Source organism: Takifugu rubripes, chromosome 1 (assembly GCF_901000725.2).
Source record: "Takifugu rubripes chromosome 1, fTakRub1.2, whole genome shotgun sequence".
Classification (NCBI taxonomy): domain Eukaryota; kingdom Metazoa; phylum Chordata; class Actinopteri; order Tetraodontiformes; family Tetraodontidae; genus Takifugu; species Takifugu rubripes.
Window position 1 is genome coordinate 15,939,125 of NC_042285.1, and position 23,422 is coordinate 15,962,546.

A 23,422-nucleotide genomic window follows, 5' to 3' on the forward strand; every position below is an offset into this window, starting at 1 on the left:
TAGCCATTATCACCCAGTTCTTCACATGTTTTTACCCACCTGAGCCCTGGAAACATCAGAACATGCCCCACAAATCAGCTCACTGGGGTCATAATCATCTCCCTGACCCGCTTCTGCATCACACCGCGCCTCCCCTCCAAAATAAGCCTGAAATTAAGACCAAGCGTCAATTTTCAAGCCTCAAAAATTTAGTGGAAGCTCAAGTAGTTAAACTCTATTTTTTTTCTATGATACCTTCTTGCACTTGTAGCAGACATAATATGCATATCTGTTCATGGCAAAGCCTGCAGGGTCGTTGTGGAAACGTGCACCAGGGGTTGTGATGGCTTCACTCTTATGCAGACCCTCATACTCCAGCCTCATTAGAGCTTTTCTTCTTACGTCCTCATACAACTCCTTGATTGGATCAAGCAGGTCCTTAATCACAGAGTGATTGATTTTATTCTGAAAGAAGAATAAAAAAAAACAGAAAGTTTGTGTTATTTAACAAAGATCAGCTTTTAAATGAAATAGAGATACATCAGAGATGATGTGGACAACCTTTCTCGTCTCGTCATTGCTCATAGAGTGCTGTACCTTACAAATTGGACACAACATGAACCCAAACGTGATTCGAGGCCCAAGCCAGCGATTTTCCAGAACGCGGCGAGTGCACTGAAGGTGGAACACATGGGTGCAGTCCAACTGGGTAAAAAAACAAGTTAATCTTTAGATCAGAACAATCAGAATGGAAACATTTACATGGAAAGGACATATATTTAGTAACTGAGTCACCTGTACGGCAGGAGCTGCTGAAAGAGCCTCTGTGAAACAAATCATACACATATCATCTGCATCCTGTTTCAGGCAACCCGTGCTCTTGTCGCAGCCATGCAGACATGGGAGGCAGGCCTCCTCATTTTTGACTCCTCCACAGGGGTGTCCACAAGGATGGGTTTTACTGCAGGCCTGCTTTGCATACTCCTGAATGACAAATGGGAGAGACTGGTACTCTCTACTACAGCAAAACTTGGTTGACCAGCATTCAGCCTTATAAGTCTAAAATTGTGATTTGTTGCAAATCTAATGAATAATAATTAACAGCTGAACTATGCTATGCTTCCATTGAGCTAATATTTATGTATGCATAAATACATACAAGTACTTGCTGAGGTTTTTAAACTGGACGGTTAAGGTTACCTGACAGTCTGGGTCTGAGCAGACACTGCCCACTGCAGAGAGCTCAGTTCCATTCCTGGTACCACAGAAGCGGCAGGCATCAGAGCTGCTGGACGTTGGTTTACCTACAACAATATTAAATGGCTCAGATTCAAGATAAAATGCAATAGGGTCATGAAATCAGTTGCATTCAAACATTTTAATTACCTGTTTGCTCTCTGAACTCTACCATGGCCTTCATTGTTTTAGAGTCTGCCAAAGCCATGAGCCAGAAGAGCTTAGTCCTCCCACAACCTTCATGGAGGTCCACCTTTATGGCTTCCTCTTCTTCTTTGAAAACCTGTCCGCAGCAGCAGAGAGAATACATCATATATCAATCCAAAATCAACTTCCAAGATTAAATGTTGTAGAAGTGAAAGCAACAACTGTGCTAAAAATGGGAGGATTGATGTTCACATCTGACCTGTCTCTGATGAGAGCGGGTCCGTCGGTGCAGGTGGAGGAAGCGGTCGCAGTCGGTGCAGAGGTTACCACAAATATTACACAGGATGATGGCTGCTGTCTCGCCATCATCGTGATTGTCACACATGGGCTGTGATAGATTAGCAAGAAATCAGTTTTGGCCAACTTTCGTAAAATGAAGCTCTTAATGTATTATATGGCGCTCACCATCTGTTTCTGCTGTCCATCTTTGCCCATCCAGCGCCCAGAAGAAAGTCTGTCAACATGATCCTGGTCCAGCACACAAAGCGAAGCTAATGCCAGCCACAACTATCAGGCAAAAGAAAATACAATTGTGAAAATAGGGTTTGATGTCAGTGGCTACCCCAGTTTGAATATGATTGATAAGTGTGCTTTTCTTAATATTTGAGTCCATACCCTTGTGGTGGCAATACACCGTACAGGAGACCGATGCTCTTCCTCCATTTTGGTAAGGGCTATGATAGTTTCAGCTATTGCATTTTTGGTGACTCTGGACCAAGCGTCTGAAAGATGCCCCTAAAACAAAGAATAGGATTGAGAAAAGTACACGCCTTTGGAGCCTTTTCGTTAATAAAACATAAAAATACAAATAATGACTTACAGCTGCCATGTCTTTAACAAGTTTTATTATTATTTCTGCTATCTGGGGAGGAGTAGAACCTTTCATCCACCAGTGGCTCTCCCCTCTGCGAATGTAGCTGAGAATGAGGGGAAAAAAGGAGAAATCTCATTCATTGCGAAAAAAAATGTTCAGGCCGAACAGAAAATGTCACCAAGTATAAGATGTGTGGTCACAGCTCACTCACCTGGAGTTGAAGATCATGGGTAGTGTGACAGTGGTGACGCCTTTACCAACTGCCATGCCGGCAGTGCCAGAGATGGTTGTGCCTTTGGCTTTCAGCTGCACAGTGAGAGCTTTCGCAATGCAGCCCAAGAACATGTCAAGAATACAGAGTTTATTCCAGTCGCCCTTTTCTGTGGAGTGAATGATGTCACTGATGTCTGCTGGTGGCAGAGCCTTCACCCCAATGATGCTGGCAAGTCGTACTGGTGTGACCTCTGGGAGGACCCGTCTAAGCAGTGAGGTGACCTGAGATTTGGATTTAAAGAGAAAATTACTTACTAAAAGACAAATAACCTGATTCACAAGAAAACATAAGAACACTTTTAAAGTAATCAAAAAGCATGTGGCTAAAATGTAGTACTATACAAATGGTTTGTACCCCCTCTCACCTGTCTCTGCACTCTTGGAGAAGCCGTGTGTAGCAGAGAGAACAGATCTTGCATGAGTGTTAGCTGCTGAGCTAGATATTGACGGCCAACATTTGAGCCACTTAGAGCCAGGACCATGGATAACAGCTCGAAACAGTAGGCATCTGATGATGCATCATCATCACTGGGCTGGGAGTTGGCATTCTCCTTGCTGGAGATGGCATGCTCCCACTCCTCCCTCACACGCGTGGCTTCCATCCGGATGGCCTGGACAATGTGTGCACACACCTGGAAATCCAGACGAATACATGAAATAAGTACAAAATGGAGTTTCTAATATCATGGTGAGTCTTTCACGGAGCCAAATACCTGTTTCTGGAGATTTGTTAGTTTGCTTCTGCTGAAAATGATCCCCACCATGTGCTCTTTGAGGTCTGCATCTGATGGTACCTATGGATAATACAATTCAGAGTATGTAATTAAAAGTAACAAGTTTTTAATTCACATTAGAAATTGACTTTTGCTAAATGTCAGTGCTGACCTTATCTTCTCCTTCAGGTGATGAAAGCAAGTTTTTCTCCTCCTGCTCTGGTGTTGGTTCTGCATCACCACATATAAGTTTTCCAAAGACCTATATGAAAAATACAGCACAGGACAATGAGCAAACCTGTAATATGACAGATAGAGTAGGGAGAAATAATAAAGAAAAGAAATGAGAATAAATAAATGGAGACATACCTGGGACGTGATGAGACGAAACACTCGGAGCGTTTCTGCCTCACAGTTCTTCTGCTGAGCCATACTGGCTGAGATCTGGCCCAGAATCTTAATGCTTTCACCATCTTTCCAACCAAGGACTTTCACCTGACGAACCCTGAGGGTGTTCTCTGGGCCTTTCAGTTCAACTTTGATTACGTGATAATCCCCGCCAGGAAGCTCACTTGTCACCCAGCCCATGTGACGTGAATCAAGGTCGACCTTGAAAGGAAGGACACATGGTTTCTAGTCAGTTACTTCTAAAAGAGTCACTACAGCACCTGAAATATATGTCGACCTATAGTGAAACAAAGTCTCTGCAAGAGTGGAAAAATAGCCACATACCTGCTTGATTCTGCAGAGATCCTCTATTGTTTTTCCACAAAGGAATGTCACTGATGTTACTTTGTTCTGTAGACATAAGGAAAATATAAAAAATGGTCAAATGAAAACCATCAGCACCCAACCACAGCACTTACCACAGTTCAATTCTGATTTCTGTTGCATTTCATTTACACTATAACAAGCAGTGTTTTACCTCAGAATGAACATGGTGTTAATGTCTTACCCCAAGATCTCTGGAGTTGTCTACATGAACAGACACATTGGAAGCATTAATGCCTTTTACACAGCTGATCGTAACACTCTTGGTTTTGTTCTTGTCCTCGTCTCCAGATTCCCAGAAGGTCTCTGTAGAACCATCTGTAAGGCTGCCGATCATGGCAGGCCGGCTGGATGTCCTGATGTCTACTACACTGGTCAGGTCCTTCAGACAGGTCACCATACATAGATCCTATAATCACATACGTTTTATGATCACAATGCCATTGATAGAGATGCAAACTAAACAATATTTACAATTTATTTTGTTACTACCGGCCAGGAATACAAATCACATGTACTAATGGATTAGTAGTAATTTGTCTTGCCTGGCTCATTGCTTCATAGCCTGACTGTACACTGATGTTAAAGCTCTCTTCACTGTCCCCATCATCTGACTTGGACAAGATATTGTTTATGTGATGGAAAACGTTGCTCTGGTGGAGAAACTGGTGATCAGAAGGCTTAAACTTGAGACTCCAGCACCTAAAAGAGCAAAGCACTCGATTACATTGCCATAAAATCTACATGAACACTTTAACTAAAAATGATTTCTCAAGTTTCATCAGGTGAAAAGGAAAATATGAAAAGCTAGTTGTGGGTTGATACTAAAAAAAATTTACAAACTGTACCTTAGTGCCATCTGCTGAAGTGAGCTTCCACTAGGAAGTGACATCATGAGATCAGAGATAGTCTGAAGGAGGCGGTGGAAGGTGTGGGGGAGTGGATGAGCTGCCTCCCCAGCAATAACAATGTCGGACAGAGGGTGTTCACAAACCCCAAGGTCTCTTTCCTGTAGGTGGAGGTGTTCCTAATTAGAAAATGTAAGAGTAAAGCAAAACGCCTGCTGCATGTTTCCATGTTGATGCTTAATCACTCAGTTGGAATTACCTGTTCCACAATTTCTTTGTTTCCCTTGTTTTCATCATCTTCCTCATCCTCGGGTTCAAATGGTGATGGAGTCAGAGATGCTACAAAGTGCCAGAGGATGTCATGCAGACACGTGGTCTGGATCACATTACACAGCAGCCAGTTGAATGCCTGACAGACATAGAGAATTAGTCTTATGACTGAAAACAAGAGTGGAATTTCTATTCATGAACGACACATTTACATAAATCTACCACATCATTGACTGCAGCCATTGTCTGTTAAATGCCCATACTTGAATAAATATCGCAGGCATACCTCCATAGCAAACACTCTGCAGGCAGACTTCCTCAGTGCATGCCTCATGGCCACTTCAAGACCTTCCAAATCATGGTGCTGAATAACAAAAGCCAAGACCGGCCATTGGAAGTTCCTCTCCCCCTTACTGAGTGAGCCATGTGCTGAGATCAGTCTGGATAGCTCTGGAGAGGGGTGTCGTAAGAGCGAAGATCCCACCTCTGTGTAATACGCAGGGTTAGTGTTACTTACAGATGATACATCATGTTTCTTTGAGTAAACATTATTTACACAGAGTAATTTCTGTTACCTGCATCACCACTGTGGACCCTGCGTCTAGGAACAGCTTTGACCCGGGCAGGAGAAGGAGAGTGCTGCTTGTCATACTCAGATGCTACAACTGAGTAAGACCTCTGAAACACGGTTCTCTTTGCTGTGTCACTGTCTGTGATTGGACTGGTTTCAAGGCTGAAAGAGAGAATATTTTGATAAACTGGGAATAGAAAATAAAATAAAAGGCCAAAAGAACATTCCTAAATCACAGTATCACCTAGGGGGCATTGACTTCATGTTGCTCTCTGGCTCCTCAAATACATTGGGGCAGGCATCTGGTGTGACTGAAATGTAGGGTGCAGGAACAGATGTTGAGCGTAAATATCGCATCTCATCTTGAAAGAGGTTATCATCTGGGTAGGCGCCATAGTTTTCAGTGTGTTGCCTGAAGGGTGAGAGAAGAGTGGAAGACATTCTCATCATTTTACAATCCTTTTAAGTGTTGGAGTTTATGTCCTGGATAAAACATACTAAAAATACCTTGCTAGTGTCTGGAGGTACAGACAGCCCATTTTGTTTGGGGGTTCATCTGATACTCCCTCCTTGAGGCTGGGGAGCAGCTGGGAGTGCAGAGGCCGGGGAGGGTGATGGCACAGCATGCTGGGCTCAGCGGCACTGCTGAGTGACAGCAGGAACAAAGCATTTGCTCGAATCACCTGATGGGCCTCCATAGTGGGCAGTGCCCTTGGAGTTTTCACCTGCAGAGGTTTTTTCCTTGATTGCTTAACCTGGCAAAAACAAACAAATTGAGCCCGATTCAAGTTTAAGCAGTAAAAATAGACAATTCTGTGGGAACACAAAGTTCTGCACCATCACCTTTTCCCGAGCAGCAGTTTGTTTCTCTCTGAGGTATTTTTCCCGACAGCGGTCACAAACCAGATACCAGGTGCTCCCTCCGATGCCTCCATCTCCACAGTTACCAGCCCAGCCACCACAGAAATGGCCTATACTGTTGTAGCCCTGGCCTCCAGCATAGCGGCCACAACCTAGCAAAAGAAAACAAAGCAATGCAAGAATGGAAAATGAAGGATCAGTTTGTAATTTAGAAAAAAAAACTTGGATCAAAATGATATCTGATGAATAAACAAAATGCCGTGTATGGTGTTTTTACCTGGGTGAGCCTGTCTCATATGGTAGGTGACGGGGTAAGGGTGAGATTCCCCACACAGCTCACAGATTGTGTCTTTCTCAGGTCCTCCCATGGCAAGCTGTGCCATCTCTCCAAATAGGTTACCTCTCGGACGAACCTCTGCCTTTTCCCTTTTCTTCTTCTCCTTCTTGGTCTTTTTACTATCCTTCTCATGTTCCTTCTTTTTCAGAATGGCACTTGATCCTGGACTGGGAAAGATCATGTTCTGGGTTGCTGCTTTGATGGTGGCCATAGAAATGTCCTCCCAAAATGCCACTAGATGTTGTAATGTCAATGGCAAGATTGATTTTGCTCTCATGGACGAATGGGAAGTTGCCTCATAGGAAATGGCTTCCCCCTTCCCGTCTTCACACTTTTCAGGCAGTGGAGGTTCTTTCAGCATGGAGAGCACTTTGTTTTTGTTTATGCTTCCCATTTTGGAAATGTCTGGCCCATGTGGAGCAATGTTAAACATATTAAGTGCAGAGGAGATCTCTAAAGAGTGGCGATTCTTTAATTTGCTCTCTTTTTCCTCAGAACCTTGTCCTCCTAGAGAGCTACGGATGGGGGCGTGCTCTTTGGTTAAGTCTGGGTTAAACTTGAGGAAAGATGAGCAGGCCATTGCATCATGGACAATGCCTTCATGCCAAAGGAATGCTGCAAAGACTGCTCTTGCACATTCTGCCACAGATGGTGACATGGCCTGTTTTACCGGTTCTGTGACTCGGGATGTACTCTCCCCTTTGAACAGAGGTCCAGATTTGTCCTTCTTAGGTCGTGTGTGCCGACTGGAGGTTTTGCGGCTGACTTTGGGTGAAGACCGGCTCTCGATTTCCTCTTTGACAGGGGCTTTGCCAATGCTAAAATGTACCTTACAGGAGCCTTCGTCAGCATTATGGACCTCTATATTCTCATCATTGCCATCCTCAGAGAGAAGAGTGCTAGAGGTGCACACTTCAACAACTTCACTGTGAAGGTTCTCTTGGGTCACATGTGGAGAAGGAACACGGTTCTCTGTGTTAGTGATCACTCCTTTGTTTGGATCTTTAGGTGATAGCTTAGGTTTTGGTGAGGTGGACCTGCCCCTAAGAGGCTCTGTCAGTGGAATCTTCTTCTTTCTAAGTGTATCTGGATCTAGAGTGTATGAATCTGATTTGGATCTCTCTCTGGGCGGGTCGAGGTGAGCTTTGGATGAGGGACTAAGTTTAGGTTGCAGGTTTTTGTCATGGTGTGCTGAAGGTGAGTTCTGGGAGGAGGTGCTGGAGGGACTAGACCTGCCTGAAGAGGACACCATTTTTTGCTTGGGCGAAGAGGAGCGAGAGCTAGGGTTTGGGGAGTCGGTGCGAAGTCCTGGCGTTCTCCCATCTGCTTTAAGGGCTTGCAGAGTATTGTGGTTCGGTGAGTGAGAACGGCTGTGGGAGTCAGACCTCAATTTGGCTGTGTCAGACCGAAGAATGAGGGCTTCACTGGCTGAGAGTCCTCCATCCCCTGCTTTTACTCTGGTCTGGTCAGATGAGCGAATTCCCCGACTCTCTTGTTTTGGCAAACGATTTTCTTGCCGGTGTTTGGAGGCTGGGGAAATGGGGCGAGTACCAGAGGTCACGTTTCCTTGTTCACCTATAAGTTTATAATGTACAATTCAATTTAATAAAAGGTATCATTTAGAAATACCACCAAATCTACAATTACAGATCATGCAAACAAAATAATATAATGTTGATGAAAGCACAAGACCAAATGAATAGAACACTTGAAAGACAAAAAAGAATCCCAAAGGCAAGAAATGTGTTTGACTAGCTGGGTGTTTCAGCCACAGCTTTTAGCAAGTAAATACTGATATGGAAATGGTAGCTTGACAATCATGGATGAGCTAGTGAAAGATGGATTCCAGCCCAGTCCTGACCTTAACGGAATGAAGCCAAGACAAGAAATTAGCAGCTTTGTCATTTAAGGTCCAAACCGTACAGTTGCAGCTATGTTCAAAATTCACATTCAAATTTCTTATTTAACTTCATATTTTTAAATTGATCCTACAAAATGTTTTCATTTTACTAAAAAAAGTAAACTTTTGATATTACTGAATTGCTGCCATCCCTCAGTTCTGACTGAGGGAGGCTTGCAAGCTGTGATTACCCACCCTTTTGCCTTAGAGCGACAGATGAGAGAGCAGTACCATGCCCAGCCGTGGACACACTGTTTTTGTGCACACGCTCACGAGAAGCAAGGTTGCGTGATGAACCATCTACAGCGGAAATAGTGAAGCAAGTAAACAAACGAGCCATGGAATGCAAAGGAACCACCACACAGAGGAGAAATAAGAGAGCACAAGCTATGAGGTCAATTAAAGACCTTTAGAGACCAACAAAACCATTCTGGGAAGATCAAAAGAGGTACAGAAACTAAAGACTTGTAAAGGTATAGTAGCAGAAATTCCAGAACCTGAGATAATTTGTGCACCTGATTAAGCAGTAGAATAGGGAGGCTGTTTGGATTGTTTAGACAGCTGGAGGTCTGATGATGGCCATGATGATGAATATGTTGTAATCGCTGTCAATATTACTGTGAACTCAATCGTAGCCAAACTAGTTGATGGTGTTTTTATTTGCAATTATGCGCTGGGCTGGTTGATAGAGGATGTGCAAATGATAATGAAGGAACACAGCTGACAGACAGAGGACGCACCTTATCTTATTATTCACTACATGGCCAAAATGTATTTTGTTATATAGATAATTAGTCCAGTTTAAGCATTAAAAAGCAAATTCAAATGCACCTGCCAGTGCATCCTCACCTAACTAGTTTGCTCTACGTGTGGTATGAGACATGAGGGTTTGTTAAGGACATCCGAGGGATATTTCAGCACGCTATATCACACACACTGTTATATGTCACACTTCATTCCTGCTCTCCTCAGAATCTTCAGAAGGCAAAATTAATACGAAACGAACCAGAAGAAAAAATACTGGAGGGGAAATGATGAACAACTGTGCAACCAAGCACTGTCAAACAGACTTACTCAGAAGCTGTGGTTGTGGCTGTGACAGTTGGGAGGGGGACTGTCCAAACACAAATGGGCTGTGGACAAGGGAGGAGGAAGAGGAGGAGGAGGAGGAGGAGGAGGAGGAAGGAGGTTGGGCGGCTTGTTCAAATACAGAGGAAGAGGGAGCAGCTGGGAGAAATGGCCCAGACTGAATGGAATTCAGTATGGCACTCAACCGGTCACCTGCAGAAATGGACACAGAGGATGGGGAAACTACGGCTTATGATACGGTTTGAGGTTTTCAGTGGGGGTGAGGGTCATTCAGAGTTTATCTTCTATGAATCAATCTTAAATTAATGAAATCTTCAGTCTAAACTATGGACTTGTAAGGACATCTCTTCTTTGGTCGGCTCAGAGAGTTGGGTCATAATTCATCTAGAAGGTAACCTCATACCTCCAACCCACAGATGTAACTTAATTAAATCCCTCAATCTGATGGCTCATATACAGTTTGCAGTTGCAAAGACCACGTGTAAACAATGTGTGTGACTTGCAACATTGTATTTCCTTTAGGAAAATGGGCTATAGTTTTTAAAAAAAAAAACTGTAAAGAAACAAGGAAAAACTTGTGAAAGTATTCCAACTTCGGCAATTTGAATACTGTGTGACGCTGCATAGATTGCAAATTTCTAATTATAATGTGTAGTAGTGAAGGCATAATACGCTATTAGCTTTCTGAATAAACATATTCAGGGATATCTCCATCAGTCTCCAGACATTTGTAAGGCTTATTGAATTTAGCATGAAAAATGAGATTTGTGATCTATCTAGTGCAGACACATACTATATGAGGTTAAGAGAGTCTGCGGTCATTTGCTGAAATGCAACAATAAAGCTTTCTTCTACAATGACAAGAAGCACAGTGGTAGTAGGAGATCTTTTGTTGCTAATTTACAGCAACAAAAGTGAATGGGTGCAATCACAAACACATATTCCGGGGCCTGTTGTTGGTGTAATGGTGTAAGGTTATACCAAAACACCAACAACAGAAGAGAGCATAGAGTAGTTTTAATTGGCACATGCATCTGGAGAAATATGCCTAACATTGCAAAGATGTTAGGCTGCAGATTTTTAAAAAAGCAAGAATGCATGAATAAAATACACAGAGAAGCTGGTGGATAAACTTTGACACACTGTAAAGAATAGTGAAGGGAGAAGATTAAGAAATTCAATGGGTTTTTTTTATTAAAGAGTTGAACACTAAAATGACCAATGACTACTGATGAAACTATATTTATTCAATTCAATCAACTATTCTTTAAACCCACTTTACACCAAGCTAGCCTCACCTTTATTGTTGGAGAGCCCATAGTCGAAGCCCTGCGCTCCATTAGACGTTGCGGGGCTGTTGAAGGCGTGCACAGAAAAGGGGCTGGGTGGTGGAGTCTGTGCCCCATGCTCTACCAGTACTTGTTCTGTAAAAGCAAATTTAATCACAAAACTTGCAAATTGTTTTGAGCGCAACAAATTCTCCCCTTTTGTTTAGTGTAGTTTACCATCATCATGGCGAAGATACTGATTTCCACCACGGTCTCTTGCCAGTGACCAGGCCTCTCCTTCATCACTCTCACAGAACTCCACTACACTGTTCTTATCCAACTGTACCCAGGACCCCTCTGAGTTGACCACCTGATACACAAACAACACTCTTTATCTACACTCAGGGAACAAGGTCATAGTCAAGACATTTACACACTTTGTCAACCCGTAGCTACGGAGACAGCCACCTGCGTTATTACAGCACAACACACACTCCATTACAGTTGATCAATGACATGCAAACATTCCATTAATCTGATTGACACATACAAAATCCACAGTAGTAGATCATGTGAATTTGATTTTCGGACACTGCAGGACAAAACTGATATAGCTGATATGACAAATTAAAACAAAAAAACTTACTATAAGAAAGAGGTAGCTTATTGAAAGGTAAATGCATGAGGTTGTTTTTCTCAAATTCCTGAAATATCGTATATTTTTTGGACAAAGACATAGATGAAAGTATTAGTATGTGCAGAAGGCACCTCTGAGATCCAAACAAGGCACTCCAGTACAGGTTGAGAAGAGAATAACTGAACAGCATGACACACCACAGCAGGCAATGAGAGGCCATATCCAAAAGAGGGGAGGCTCCACGAGCACCAGGCCAAAAGAAAACTTGCACAGTTCAAAGTGGCTGACAAGACTGACAAAAGTGTAAGAAAGATACAGCAAAGGCACAAGAAGGCTCCAGCATTCTGAATTCCACTTAGGAGTCTTGAAATGTCTGAATGCGACACCCTGAAACTGCAGTGACCTCATTAGACCAGAATTAGTAGGAAGCAGGTGAAAATGTTGCAGCGACAGAAGTTGGCATGAGCTCGACGGGCAGCAAGATACAGAATACTAATCCGCACCCGGAGAGAATTAACGTACATGCGTTAGATTGAGAAATTAGCGATATTAAATGTCAGTTCATTTGAAGACAACCAAGGTTTTTAAAGCTCAGGGAATTATGACACAGCGTTACCAGCAACAAAATATGTGATTTTTCAAATCATCAATCTAAACCCTGCCACAAAAAAAAAGTTGCATTATTTGGGGGGAGTGCGTACCTCGCCTATGGCCTTGACCTTGTTGCCAAGAACTAACATTCCAATGGGGATACCCCTAAGGTTTGGACAGCTTCTGATGTTGTGACCAGAGGGGCCAGTCTTCACTACCTGATAAATCCCTGGGCCGCCCTGCCCTGCCCTGTCTTGCACCCGAATGGGGGCATCATGGGAAGGGCAGCTGCTCACCTCCTTTATGTTGTCCTCTGATTGGCCCTTGACTTCCTGCAAGAGTTAAGAGTACAGATCAGGGCTAAAAGCACAGTAAGATGAAGGAAGGCTGCAGAAATGCTGAGTCATAACATAATATGGAACCATTAATTGTTTCGGAAGGGGGTATTTAAAAGGTCAGTGCTGTAGAAAACACCGCATTGGGAGATTGATATTGACATAGAAGAAAAACCTTTTATATTTCAAGTAAAACATTTTTAAAACAATCACCACTACAGATTTGAAAGCCTTTTATGCAGTAAATATTTTGGGAATGGCTTCTAGACAAGAACAGAAGCACTGAAGACTGACAGCATTTGCTAATCTATACATTCATGTACAGCTAAAATCTCAAGTCAGGACATTGTGCCTTAATTCAATCATGTAGTAATTCATAGTTTTTACTTTGTCTAGTCTGTAATTTTTACACATAATTGAACATGCAGGAGATGTAGATTACTCACTGTCCCATCTTAAATGCATGGTGTCAAGTATTCAAGTATTCTTGTTTTGTATATCACATGACATGAAGGGAAAATCATCTTTAAAAGTAATGCTGCTACAAGTCCCCACCCCTCCTCCTCTCCAGTGACAATCAAATGACCATTAGACAATGGATGCAGTCATAGAAAAGAAAATGCACACAGTCAGTAGAGTCAGGGAGGCATGCTATGACTCAGGAGTAGAAAATATATCAGAGGCCTTTTAAACAAAAACAGACTGGCTCTTATTTGACAGTATGCACATGCAACACACAAGCTTATATAAATTAAATTCCAAATGGTGATCACTGCAGGTGTATACCAAACGGTCAGCACCGACAACAAATTACCATACAAATAAATCATTACAATGACACTTAACCATGCAACTGTGGTTCATGGGCGTACGCATGTTTTAACAGCGATTGTAACAATGAGCGCAGACTGAAAAGGGGTTCAAGATGAAAAGTAACATAAGCTATGCTGCAGTACTGCAATGTTTTTCTTCCCTCACACGACTCACCTGTGGTGGGAATACAGTTAAGGGAGTCCACGACAACAATCCCAAATCCCTGACTCCTTGGCTAGCGTTAAAGACACTCTGAGCAACAGATTGTAAGACAGTCAAGAAGTAACAGTTGGCTTGAGAGAAGAGAAAACATGATGGGGGAAAATGCGCTTTTATTTTTTTGGAAGACCAACATATTTTAGACCGACTCCTTTGGAATTTCCTGCAACAGTCCTTATTGCAGATCGAGAAAATGAAGACAGTCGGATTTTGTGAGGCTACTCAAATAATTTGTTCAAAACTGATAAAAAAAAAAAAGGGAGGCCATGAAGAACTGAAGCCATATACATAGCCTTTTCAACACTTACCAAAGAGTAGGGTCATTATTTATAAATATAATACGACCACAATAGCCATAGAAACTTCCAAACTCGAAACTTCCAAAAAAATTCTCCCACTGGGGTGATGTAGTGTGCCATGCTGTTCAGAGACCTTACATGGAAGCCTTTAAGCATTTAATGCATCCCAATGCAAATATGGAATTGTAGGACCATATAGACACTATTACCTATAGAAAGTAACTGTGGAGCAGCTGCTTCATGACAGAAAACCACCTGGATTCGAACATCAAATTCCCTGTTACCATGGTATTATTTCATAAATAAACCCAGCCAGATTCATTTGTTGCAATGTATTTTGGTGGTTATTGAGGCATGGAGCAAAATGAGAAGAAACCCTTGGAGCCCCATGATGCATTTTGTGTTTATGAACTGTGACTAAGAGGTAGTGGTGAAAAAAAGATTCCACAATGCAGACCAATCAACTTCACCAAGACAAAAGAGTTTTTAAACACCTTTTCCAGCATCTGTCAAGTCATGCATTGGGGTTCATCTGATTGTTAGAATACCGGTACTGTATTATACCAAAGCAGTACTTAAACAATATTAGGTTGTGAGTACTTGTGAGGGCTGTGATTAAAACTGAGCCATGTTGAGGGCCTTCAAACAAGAGTTGCAATGCATGCACACTCCAAACTACTATTCTTTTGCAGTGTGTTAGTAAAATAAATGGTATTCCTTTTGCTCATATGGACATTTCATGCAAAAAAGGCTTTAACAGACTGAATTTCTCAATGTACCATGCACTGTGTTCATTTGCAGGTCCGATGTCCAAGTCCTTTAAATGCTACTACTCGTAAACAAAAAGCTCTTTGGCTTTTACCAATTAAACAGAGGTGTTTGTCTTCATTAAACATACAGACTACCCACCGGGCTCTCTTCTACTTACATCAGCTGGGACCAAGAGGGTCCTGCCCAAATGCTGGTTAAAAGAGAGGCACCAAGCTTCCGTGTACCCATTCATGCTTGGAACATACTTCTTCACTGTCTCATCATTTAGCCTGAGCCATACACCATCATCATTGTGAATCTATAGGCACAGAAACAGAGCGATGAACATAGGTACACCCATACATCAGATCTGAGGTTAGGTTGATCTTTTTATTGTGGTGATTAGAGTTATTGGCCCAGTTTCCAGTTGTGTTACTGAAGCGTGGATTGAAGATAATGTGCTGAACGGAAAAGTGCAAAATACTACAAGCACAACCATGAGGTAATTACTTCATAATAACCTATATAATTTTAATTTTCAATTCAATTGTAGATGTAAAATTGATCACAATTTTCAAGATATGTTTCAAAAAAGGACGTTCACAAGGCTAGGAAACTAAAATGTTTTGGATGTGGAAAAAAAAAAAGTTGTCTTTTGAAATCTTACTAACTGGGATAATTCCTCTGGAGTCAATTACCTCATCAATGAAAGTGATGGTGCCATTAACATGCACTACACCTATCTGATCACTCTGCAGGGAGGGGTGACTACGCACACGCAGACCAGCACTGTCCTTGGACACAAATTTGCGGACCTGAGAGAAGCAAAGGTAAGACAGAGTTTGTTAACAGCAGGAAATGATAGAAGAGAAAAAGTGGAGTAAGACACAAGAGACTGAACTCGTTCAACTAGAGTGAAGACGAGTATGCGTCCAGATGCACACAAAGACACAACCAAAGCTGACACTTAAGCCTCGTTTTCAGCAGCAGCTAGATGAACCTTTCTGTTTATGAAGTGATGAATTGCTCACCTTACTAGGCTGAGGTTCAGCCTTTGGTTTGACCATCTGAGTGCCAGGTGGTATCATGCCTTTGGGCGGGTCTTTGACTTCAACCTCCAAACCAGCATCTAAAATAGAAAAGAGTGTATTCTATTGTGTTACACTGCAAACGCATTTAAAGATGAAGTAAAAAGCAAAGTTGTTACAGTTCCCCCTTGTTGGCCATTATCAGATTGTGAAAAAGACTCTTATAGATACACTGACATACCTATTTCAATGCCGTCAATGGTGACATGGATTGTATAAAGTCCCACAGCTCCTGGGGTCCAGTTGGCACTGTAGGTTCCATCTGTGTTGGCACGAATCAGCATATTCTCACTGGGTCTGTGGGAAGTGGCCATTAATTAAAAAGAATCCGAGCAGATTTTTCTCTTTGTATTATCTCACTTACCTCTTTGGTGTAGGTGAAGCAAAGCGTAGCTCTTCAAAGGAGTAGTTTTCATATGCCTGAAAAACAACAGCCCATATGGAAATTAAAAACTATGATATACTGAGGGAAAAAACCTTCTTCATAACAAAACACCAGTGTTTGATTAATTCATTCATAATCTTTAATTCTGATTGCTTTTCTTTCTTACTTGGTCTGGTATTTAGACTTTTTCCTTGCCCAGAACTCATCCATAAATATATTTTTCCTTTTTGTGCATAGCAAGCACAAAAGGTTTTCTCAATGAAATATTTTTTACAGTGGCTGCAGAAGGAACCCTCCCAAAAATAGCTCCCAGCTGTCTAATAGGTGTCAAAACGTTAAATGAAAACAAATGTGATATAAAGTGAGCTACACAAGGCTGACCTTCATCATTGTAATAGCAATATATCGAGCCTCTTTCACAATCACTGGCTCATAGGTGGCTTCCAGCTTGGGGGTTGGCAAACCTCCAAAAGTGAGATCAGGACCAGAGGAGGAAGGTGAGGAGTTTCCAGGTAGCCGTTGGAGCTTTTTCACATTATCAGGCTGCACTGACTTCTTCTGTGACACAGGAACAGCCTTGACCTCCACCTATGATGCCAAAGATAAAGCACAAAGATGGTACTTAAACTCTAAAGCTGCTCCTTCGACTATTTAAGGTCCAGGAAATATAGAACGCTTAAATGCAGAAAGAGTGACTTCTTCTCACTTTCATATTAGGGACATGCACCACATCTCCATACTGGTCTTTGGTCTGTACAACCACAGTGGCTGGCCACCCACAGCGTATGTCATCCTTGTTCAAGATCAGTGATGTCTTCTGGGGATCTGCATAAGAGTCAGGCTGCAGCCACCTAGGTGACATTAAATGACATTTTTAGTGATTTCTATCAAAAATGTCACAACAAAAACAATCAGCTCATACTTGGCTCTTTGTCAGACACCCTTCATTATGTTTTACCTGGCAAGACGCCCTCCACTTGAGTTCTGCACACAGGTAATGAAGTCCTCAAGGAAAGAGTGTTCATTGGTTTGGAGGTGCAGGGGTAGATTTCCCTCCAGTGCTTCAAGAATTGTTGGGGAGTGGGATAAAGCAAGACCCTTCCCAAGGATCCCTGAATGTGATTTACACACCTGCAGGAGGTGAGAGAAAAATAACATTCAAGAAATGAACAGTGCATATAAAACAGTTTTTACCATAATAAGAGCGACTTAATGTTTTAAAGTTTTAAAGTTGAGTCACCTGAAGAGAAGCTTCCTCCAAAATCTCAAGATCCTCCTCCAATTCATTACCTTGAATTTATATACACAGGATTAGCATATGGTTTATGCAAGCTTAATTACAATATTAGTTTAAGTCAGAAAGCCATTGTGGACTATAGGACTATTTATGTTTTCAGAGGTTTATAATATCAATACCAATTGGGAGGGCCAGATCTTTCTTCATCAGAGCTGCAGCACACACACTGCCCAGGTACGCCAACTCTTTCTCAAGCATGATTAGACCCTGAAATCCAATAGCAAGGTGATCCACAGAGGGCAGACACAAATGCCACTTATACATAAACAGTGAATTTCAATATCGATTTATTACAGTATGGATTCTCTTTACCTCATCAACACCAGGGTTAAATTCATAACCCACTGCTACACATTTAAAGCCATAAAAGCATGCCTTTTCGTCTTTGACATAATCAGAGGCTGTTTCCAGTGAGAACAGTAGCTCATTTCCTGAAATGAGAGGAGGACATACAAATATGTTGAGAGTTTGTAGAGAACTGAAAGTCTTGTGGTTCAGTGGAGAGAACAGCAACAATAATGATGTTCAGCCTTCTTACCTGGCAGGACAAGGACAGAGGTTGGCCAGCCAGTTGAGCCTGAGAACTTCCTGAGTTCAGTCCAGGTGTTGATGGTATCGTGGACCAAAGGTTTGCCCCCCAGGTTTGACAAATGGAGGGTACGGTTGGGAATAAGCAGACGCAGGACATCCTCAGGTTGCGCAGTACCACACTGCGGGTCAAACTCAATTGTGGTCCAGCGTACACAGTCCGGAAATGACACCTGTAGCAAGGCCAAATACAAGATAAACTAACTGAATCCTGAGAGTATCTGTGCCCCATGGACATGGATAACAGAAGTCATGCCAAAGAATAACTTACCCTGTACTGTGTTATGCTAGCCTGTTTGTAGGGGTGGTCACTTTCGATTACTGAATAGTGGTTGGAGGTGGTACAGGCCGAGAGGCCCTGCTCAGGCTGGTTGCCTGTTGTGCTGTCAGTCGACTGATTGGGATTGAAGGTGGGTGGGGCGTATTTTTGGTTGAGAGCAGAGACAGCCGGTAACAGATCCTGAACCAGTACAAAGACTTCAACAGCAGCCTGAAGAAAGAGGAGGCAGAATTGCATTATTACTCCAAAGTGGGAAGAGATAAGTCAACAGGTTCAGATTAAGAGTTTGTCCTGAATCTACCTTGGGCACAGATGCAGCCACAGGACCAATGTAGGACAGAATAAGGGGCAAGAGCATAGAAAATAGACTGGAGGAACTTAGGAGCTCTGGGATGTCTTCCACTGGAGGAAAAAAATAGAAAGCACATTGAAGATCATAAACTGTCACTAAAGATGTACTTTCAAAAGATTTTTGTCCTTACCATCAACAGCAAAAGCTCTGTGAAGCAGATCTTTTGCTGCCCTCACAACAGCATTAACCACAGACAGAGCTCTACTGCAGTTCTTGTCCTCCTCATTGGCTTTGCTCAGGAGCTGAGACTGGAGATCCCCATCGTACTCACTCCTTTATCCACAAAAAGATGTTAACTCAAAACAGGAAAGGAAAAAACTTGAGAAATGAAACATTTCAGAGGCTTATGGTTTACCTGTAGTAGAGTATTTGTGGAATCTGTCCTCTAGTCTGATTGGTCCCATTGCTGCTCAAGCTACATGTGCTGAAGGTAAATGAAACACCATCGGAGCACTGAATGGTTGTCATCCCTCCGTCCCCATTCGCTGTTCTACTGCCATAGTTACGTAGACGAACCGCATACTTTACTCCCTCCTGCAAATGATGTCACACGAGATTATGCATTCAAATCAAAATCAGTTTAAAAGAGTTTAAAACTACCAGAGTAAGTTATCAGAACATGTCATTGTTTTAAGCTTACACTGTACCTTCAGTGGGACAGCCTTGTCAAGTCGTATTTCAGAAATATCACTGGGAGAATCATCAGTGCTGTAGGTGCCCTTCACTAATTCCAGAGATGTCCATCTGTGTGAATGTGCCGAGTCTCCTGGGTGCTCAGTCTACACAGGGAGAATAGCGGGTCAATAATTGTAATAGACATAATATTTGAACAATCATTTGAAAAACAGATAATAATCACTGACATCATCAGCGAGCACTTCTAGTTCATATTCGTGGATGCCCCCTCCTCCGTACACACAGACGCCAACCAGCACAACACCTGGCTTGTCCACCATCAGACAGATGGCATCTGGTGAGCCATTTCCTGTGTTCCAGCTCCGGCCCTGGCTAGTTTTGGTAAACCGGTTAGGAGATGTTTTCACAGAGTGGAGCGAGTTCAGGCCATCAACCTAGAGGAGCAAGAAAATTGTTCAGCTCTTAGGACAATAATATTAGGTTGATTAGTTTATTAAATTTTACTATGTACTTGCTGCATAAAAATAACAAAATTGGAAGGAAAACAAAACTACAACTATGGTGTTAATTATAATGTCCAACTATTGTTTTGTGAGCAACATTTTAATATAAGAATAAATAAACTAATATTAAAAAAACATGTGAACAGATAAAATTATGATAATAAATGAGATTCAAGACAGTGAAAGAGCCACTTATGAGTGAGAATTTAGTTATTCACTGAATAAATATGAATAAAATTAATATGCAATTATTAGTAAGTAAATATTTATGTATTGTATACATTTACTACCTCGGAACCCAGAGCAGAGGCAGTGAGCTCAGAAACAATGGAGGCCAGCAATCCACAGGTGTTAGAAACCAAATGTGGAGAAAACAGCTCCACCTCCTTCCTCAAACTCTTCCTCACAGGCAGCACAACAATCACCAACATCTTCTCCAGTACCTCCCGAAAACTGGTCATCCCCATCAGGTTTTCCTCCGTCTAACAAAAAATTTAATTAAATTTTAAAAAATGAAATAGTATTTTAATCAAAACCAGCACAACATATCATATCTCCAATTTTCAAATGAAAACAACATTCAAAAGCTCACATGGCTCAGTTTCTCCATGTGGGCCACCAGCAGGGGGAAGCGGTGAGCAAGGGCAGAGTCATTCTCTGTGCTGACTTGTTTGACCAGAGAGCGCAGCAGAACCTCTCCGTCATATGCGATGGGCAGAATTGATGTCAGCTTGACGGAAGTGTTGCACAGAGCTGACATTACAGCTGCCAGCAGACGGCTGCTTGATGTCCGGAAATTGGCTTCAGCAATGTCCTAAAAACAGAGTAGACAAGAATACATCTCCAATGTTATGAGGACTTTTAATTAAACACATAACCTATGTTGAGGTAGAATAATATTTTCCTTGTCAAACCAAGACTATTTTGGTAAATAAAAAAAGAAAATTAAGATATCATAATACAGTGACCTGAATCAGTCAGTCATTTTTACTGGTATCAACAACAGCTTGAGATTCCGATACAAACCTGATCAAGGCAGTTGAGTAGATCACATAGGCAGGCCCACTGCAGAGCTGGGGTTGGATAGAAAGAATGGAAGCAAGCAGTGAAGGTGTTGTGGCATTCCTGCAGCACAGCTTCCAGAAGGGTCAATGGTTGAGACAAGTAGCCCTGGGGATCATTGTCAAGCCTGGTCAGGCAGTTGTCCATTCCTTCTGATAGTATTTTCTTCAGTAGGCTGCGTGTCTTGCCCACACACTCTGCCAGCTTGCTTGACTCGTCCACCACAGCTTTGGTGCTGGCTGAATATAAGTGAAACAGAAGAAAATCGCTGCTATTTTGCTTCAGATAATGCAACATTCAGGAGTAAGTGCAATTACTAAAACTAGCAATCTTTAGGGAAACACCTTATTTCTTAATTGTAAATATTATCTTTGATATAACAAGACGAATATTTTATTTTTAATGTCTGGAATGTATTCAAAATGTGTGGACATAATGAGAAAATCAATTCCCTTTCTGCTAACACCATTAATTCATTATCAGGACCCACAAGGAATGCTGGAGCCTATCCCAGAATCAGTGGGTAAGAGGCAATAACACACCTTGGACAAGTCGTCATTTCATAACAGCACATAACCACCATTCATTAATACCCTCACATAAAGGGTCAGTTGAGAATCCCCAATCAACCAAATGTGCATATTTCTGGAATATAGGAGGAATGTGGAGGTCCCAGAGAAATTATATGCAGGCACAGGCAGAAGCAAACTACACTATTTTAATTTTATTTTTGGCAGCACTTTGGCATAGTGGTTGAACCAAGAAGATCCTGGTTTTCGATGCCCAGTTACAATTGGACATTGTGTATGCTCATTCTGTGTGCTCTCTATTATGCAAGTGGGTTTTCTCAGGGGGCTCCAGTATCGCCCACTATCACAAAGCGTACAGGTCCGATGGATCCACAGTGACGTCATGGTTGAAGATGCAGTGGCTCAAGACTTACCTTCCATATGGCTATGAAATGTCTTTGTGCAATCAATAATATAAGAAGAAATACAGGCATATTCTATTATATTCTATTTAAGAACTGATTTGCTAATTTTACTGTGTCCTCACCAGCAATGGGGAAGATCTCACAGATGTACACTCTGAGGAGGCGAAGGCAGCATGTGCCAACAAAACAAAGTCTCTCCAGGTCCAGCAAGGTTGCTGTGTACTGAAAGCCCTTGAGTCCTCTAAGCTCCTCCACACCCAACACCAAAGTTGTCCAACTCCAGTGAAGAATACTCAGCAAGGAGTCAAAACATTCCTTTACAAAAACAGATGAATACAGTGATATAAATATAAGTATTGTATGGAATGTGGGGTGAGTAGTGACAGACAATAGATACAGACAATACTCACAACAGAGACTGTACGTGCAAATGAGCGCTTGAGGATATGGACTGGTTCGCTGGTCTGCTGTTTCCCTTTAGATGCATTGCCATCATTTGAGGGAAGCCTAACGTTAACATATAAAGAAGCAATTAACGAAATTACTCAGAAATATGCAAATACAAATAATTTTCACACTCAATGAAATATTACTTACCTGTAAAGAAGTTGTGGAATTTGACCTGCATTAACATCTGTACCATTGTTTGACTTCTTAGAGCTTTTGAACTGAAAAACCACACTAAAAAAAAGTAAGAAAAGACCAACATTACTTAAATTGCATTAGATAACATCATTACTGGGCATATATAAATATTAAGCATTATGTATTGTATACCCATCATCAGTGGTAATGGTAGCCTGTCCATGAGAGCCACAGTCACTGCTTGGACCAGAAACTCGTGCCCACGCCACATACCACCATCCCAGCTGCAGCAGCACTGGCTCATCAAACATCATGGCATATTTCTCTCTAATATTACAAAAATAATATAGGTGCAAATATTAATTCAACATTCACTATGTTTCAGAAGATATTTGTGATCGTAAGGTTTACCTGGCAGCACAGTCATAGGCCAATACATCCGTCTCAGCCAGCAGATCTCCATCAGTTTCATGGTCTCCTCCATCAGGACCTAGCTCAAACAGCTGCACAAGAATGAGAAGACTGAGTTTTAAAGTTTATGTTACAATAGCATTAAAAGAAATGACTATGAAAAGCAACAGAGCAAAATCTTATTTCATTATTTATATAATAGCTTACTTTTATCTTGGCAGTATACTCTCCTCGTCCACCAAAGAGGCCCAGCCCACCTAGCAGGATGTCAGCATCTGCACAGAATCGAATGGCCTCCACAGAGTGGGCTGAGTAGCCCCAACCACCACCGTGACCTACAATACCCCACAAGAGATCAATCAGTAAGCATGTACAAACCACTGATCTAATTTTAACTTGGTTCCTTTTAACAACATATCATAACTGTATTGTGTATTGATGCTTTAGTACTTTAGCTTATCTGACAGTGAACCATCAGGTGTAACAGATACCAACATTAAAGAAAAATCTGAAACAAATA

General features: G+C 41.9%; 1 protein-coding gene across 23 annotated transcripts in view; it reads right to left on the minus strand.

The window, feature by feature from the left end:
- Positions 1–23,422, minus strand: part of mycbp2 (MYC binding protein 2) — a 42,545-nt gene that overhangs the window by 1,801 nt on the left and 17,322 nt on the right. For 5 of the 23 annotated variants that reach the window (XM_029837351.1, XM_029837395.1, XM_029837363.1 and 2 more), the window contains 59 exons: positions 23,110–23,237; positions 22,903–22,994; positions 22,684–22,818; positions 22,504–22,587; positions 22,317–22,413; positions 22,029–22,221; positions 20,937–21,211; positions 20,503–20,724; positions 20,201–20,392; positions 19,635–19,841; positions 19,419–19,550; positions 19,127–19,305; positions 18,902–19,044; positions 18,721–18,821; positions 18,411–18,629; positions 18,090–18,312; positions 17,864–17,982; positions 17,671–17,758; positions 17,495–17,544; positions 17,213–17,385; positions 16,961–17,105; positions 16,636–16,842; positions 16,234–16,289; positions 16,051–16,166; positions 15,813–15,910; positions 15,480–15,596; positions 14,960–15,100; positions 13,688–13,765; positions 12,476–12,697; positions 11,375–11,507; positions 11,168–11,293; positions 9,855–10,061; positions 8,976–9,080; positions 6,821–8,455; positions 6,526–6,695; positions 6,190–6,437; positions 5,927–6,094; positions 5,687–5,844; positions 5,398–5,597; positions 5,101–5,250; positions 4,842–5,020; positions 4,539–4,695; positions 4,178–4,402; positions 3,955–4,020; positions 3,592–3,831; positions 3,395–3,484; positions 3,223–3,303; positions 2,875–3,141; positions 2,448–2,731; positions 2,243–2,339; positions 2,038–2,157; positions 1,828–1,929; positions 1,622–1,750; positions 1,366–1,498; positions 1,180–1,283; positions 775–963; positions 577–684; positions 235–444; positions 40–147 (listed from right to left, as the gene is read on the minus strand). In XM_029837351.1, coding sequence (XP_029693211.1) covers positions 40–147; positions 235–444; positions 577–684; positions 775–963; positions 1,180–1,283; positions 1,366–1,498; positions 1,622–1,750; positions 1,828–1,929; positions 2,038–2,157; positions 2,243–2,339; positions 2,448–2,731; positions 2,875–3,141; positions 3,223–3,303; positions 3,395–3,484; positions 3,592–3,831; positions 3,955–4,020; positions 4,178–4,402; positions 4,539–4,695; positions 4,842–5,020; positions 5,101–5,250; positions 5,398–5,597; positions 5,687–5,844; positions 5,927–6,094; positions 6,190–6,437; positions 6,526–6,695; positions 6,821–8,455; positions 8,976–9,080; positions 9,855–10,061; positions 11,168–11,293; positions 11,375–11,507; positions 12,476–12,697; positions 13,688–13,765; positions 14,960–15,100; positions 15,480–15,596; positions 15,813–15,910; positions 16,051–16,166; positions 16,234–16,289; positions 16,636–16,842; positions 16,961–17,105; positions 17,213–17,385; positions 17,495–17,544; positions 17,671–17,758; positions 17,864–17,982; positions 18,090–18,312; positions 18,411–18,629; positions 18,721–18,821; positions 18,902–19,044; positions 19,127–19,305; positions 19,419–19,550; positions 19,635–19,841; positions 20,201–20,392; positions 20,503–20,724; positions 20,937–21,211; positions 22,029–22,221; positions 22,317–22,413; positions 22,504–22,587; positions 22,684–22,818; positions 22,903–22,994; positions 23,110–23,237 — 10,421 coding nt within the window. The remainder of the gene's footprint in view (positions 1–39; positions 148–234; positions 445–576; positions 685–774; positions 964–1,179; positions 1,284–1,365; positions 1,499–1,621; positions 1,751–1,827; positions 1,930–2,037; positions 2,158–2,242; positions 2,340–2,447; positions 2,732–2,874; positions 3,142–3,222; positions 3,304–3,394; positions 3,485–3,591; positions 3,832–3,954; positions 4,021–4,177; positions 4,403–4,538; positions 4,696–4,841; positions 5,021–5,100; positions 5,251–5,397; positions 5,598–5,686; positions 5,845–5,926; positions 6,095–6,189; positions 6,438–6,525; positions 6,696–6,820; positions 8,456–8,975; positions 9,081–9,854; positions 10,062–11,167; positions 11,294–11,374; positions 11,508–12,475; positions 12,698–13,687; positions 13,766–14,959; positions 15,101–15,479; positions 15,597–15,812; positions 15,911–16,050; positions 16,167–16,233; positions 16,290–16,635; positions 16,843–16,960; positions 17,106–17,212; positions 17,386–17,494; positions 17,545–17,670; positions 17,759–17,863; positions 17,983–18,089; positions 18,313–18,410; positions 18,630–18,720; positions 18,822–18,901; positions 19,045–19,126; positions 19,306–19,418; positions 19,551–19,634; positions 19,842–20,200; positions 20,393–20,502; positions 20,725–20,936; positions 21,212–22,028; positions 22,222–22,316; positions 22,414–22,503; positions 22,588–22,683; positions 22,819–22,902; positions 22,995–23,109; positions 23,238–23,422) is intronic. The other 18 variants (XM_029837452.1, XM_029837391.1, XM_029837358.1 and 15 more) reach the window with 17 other exon arrangements.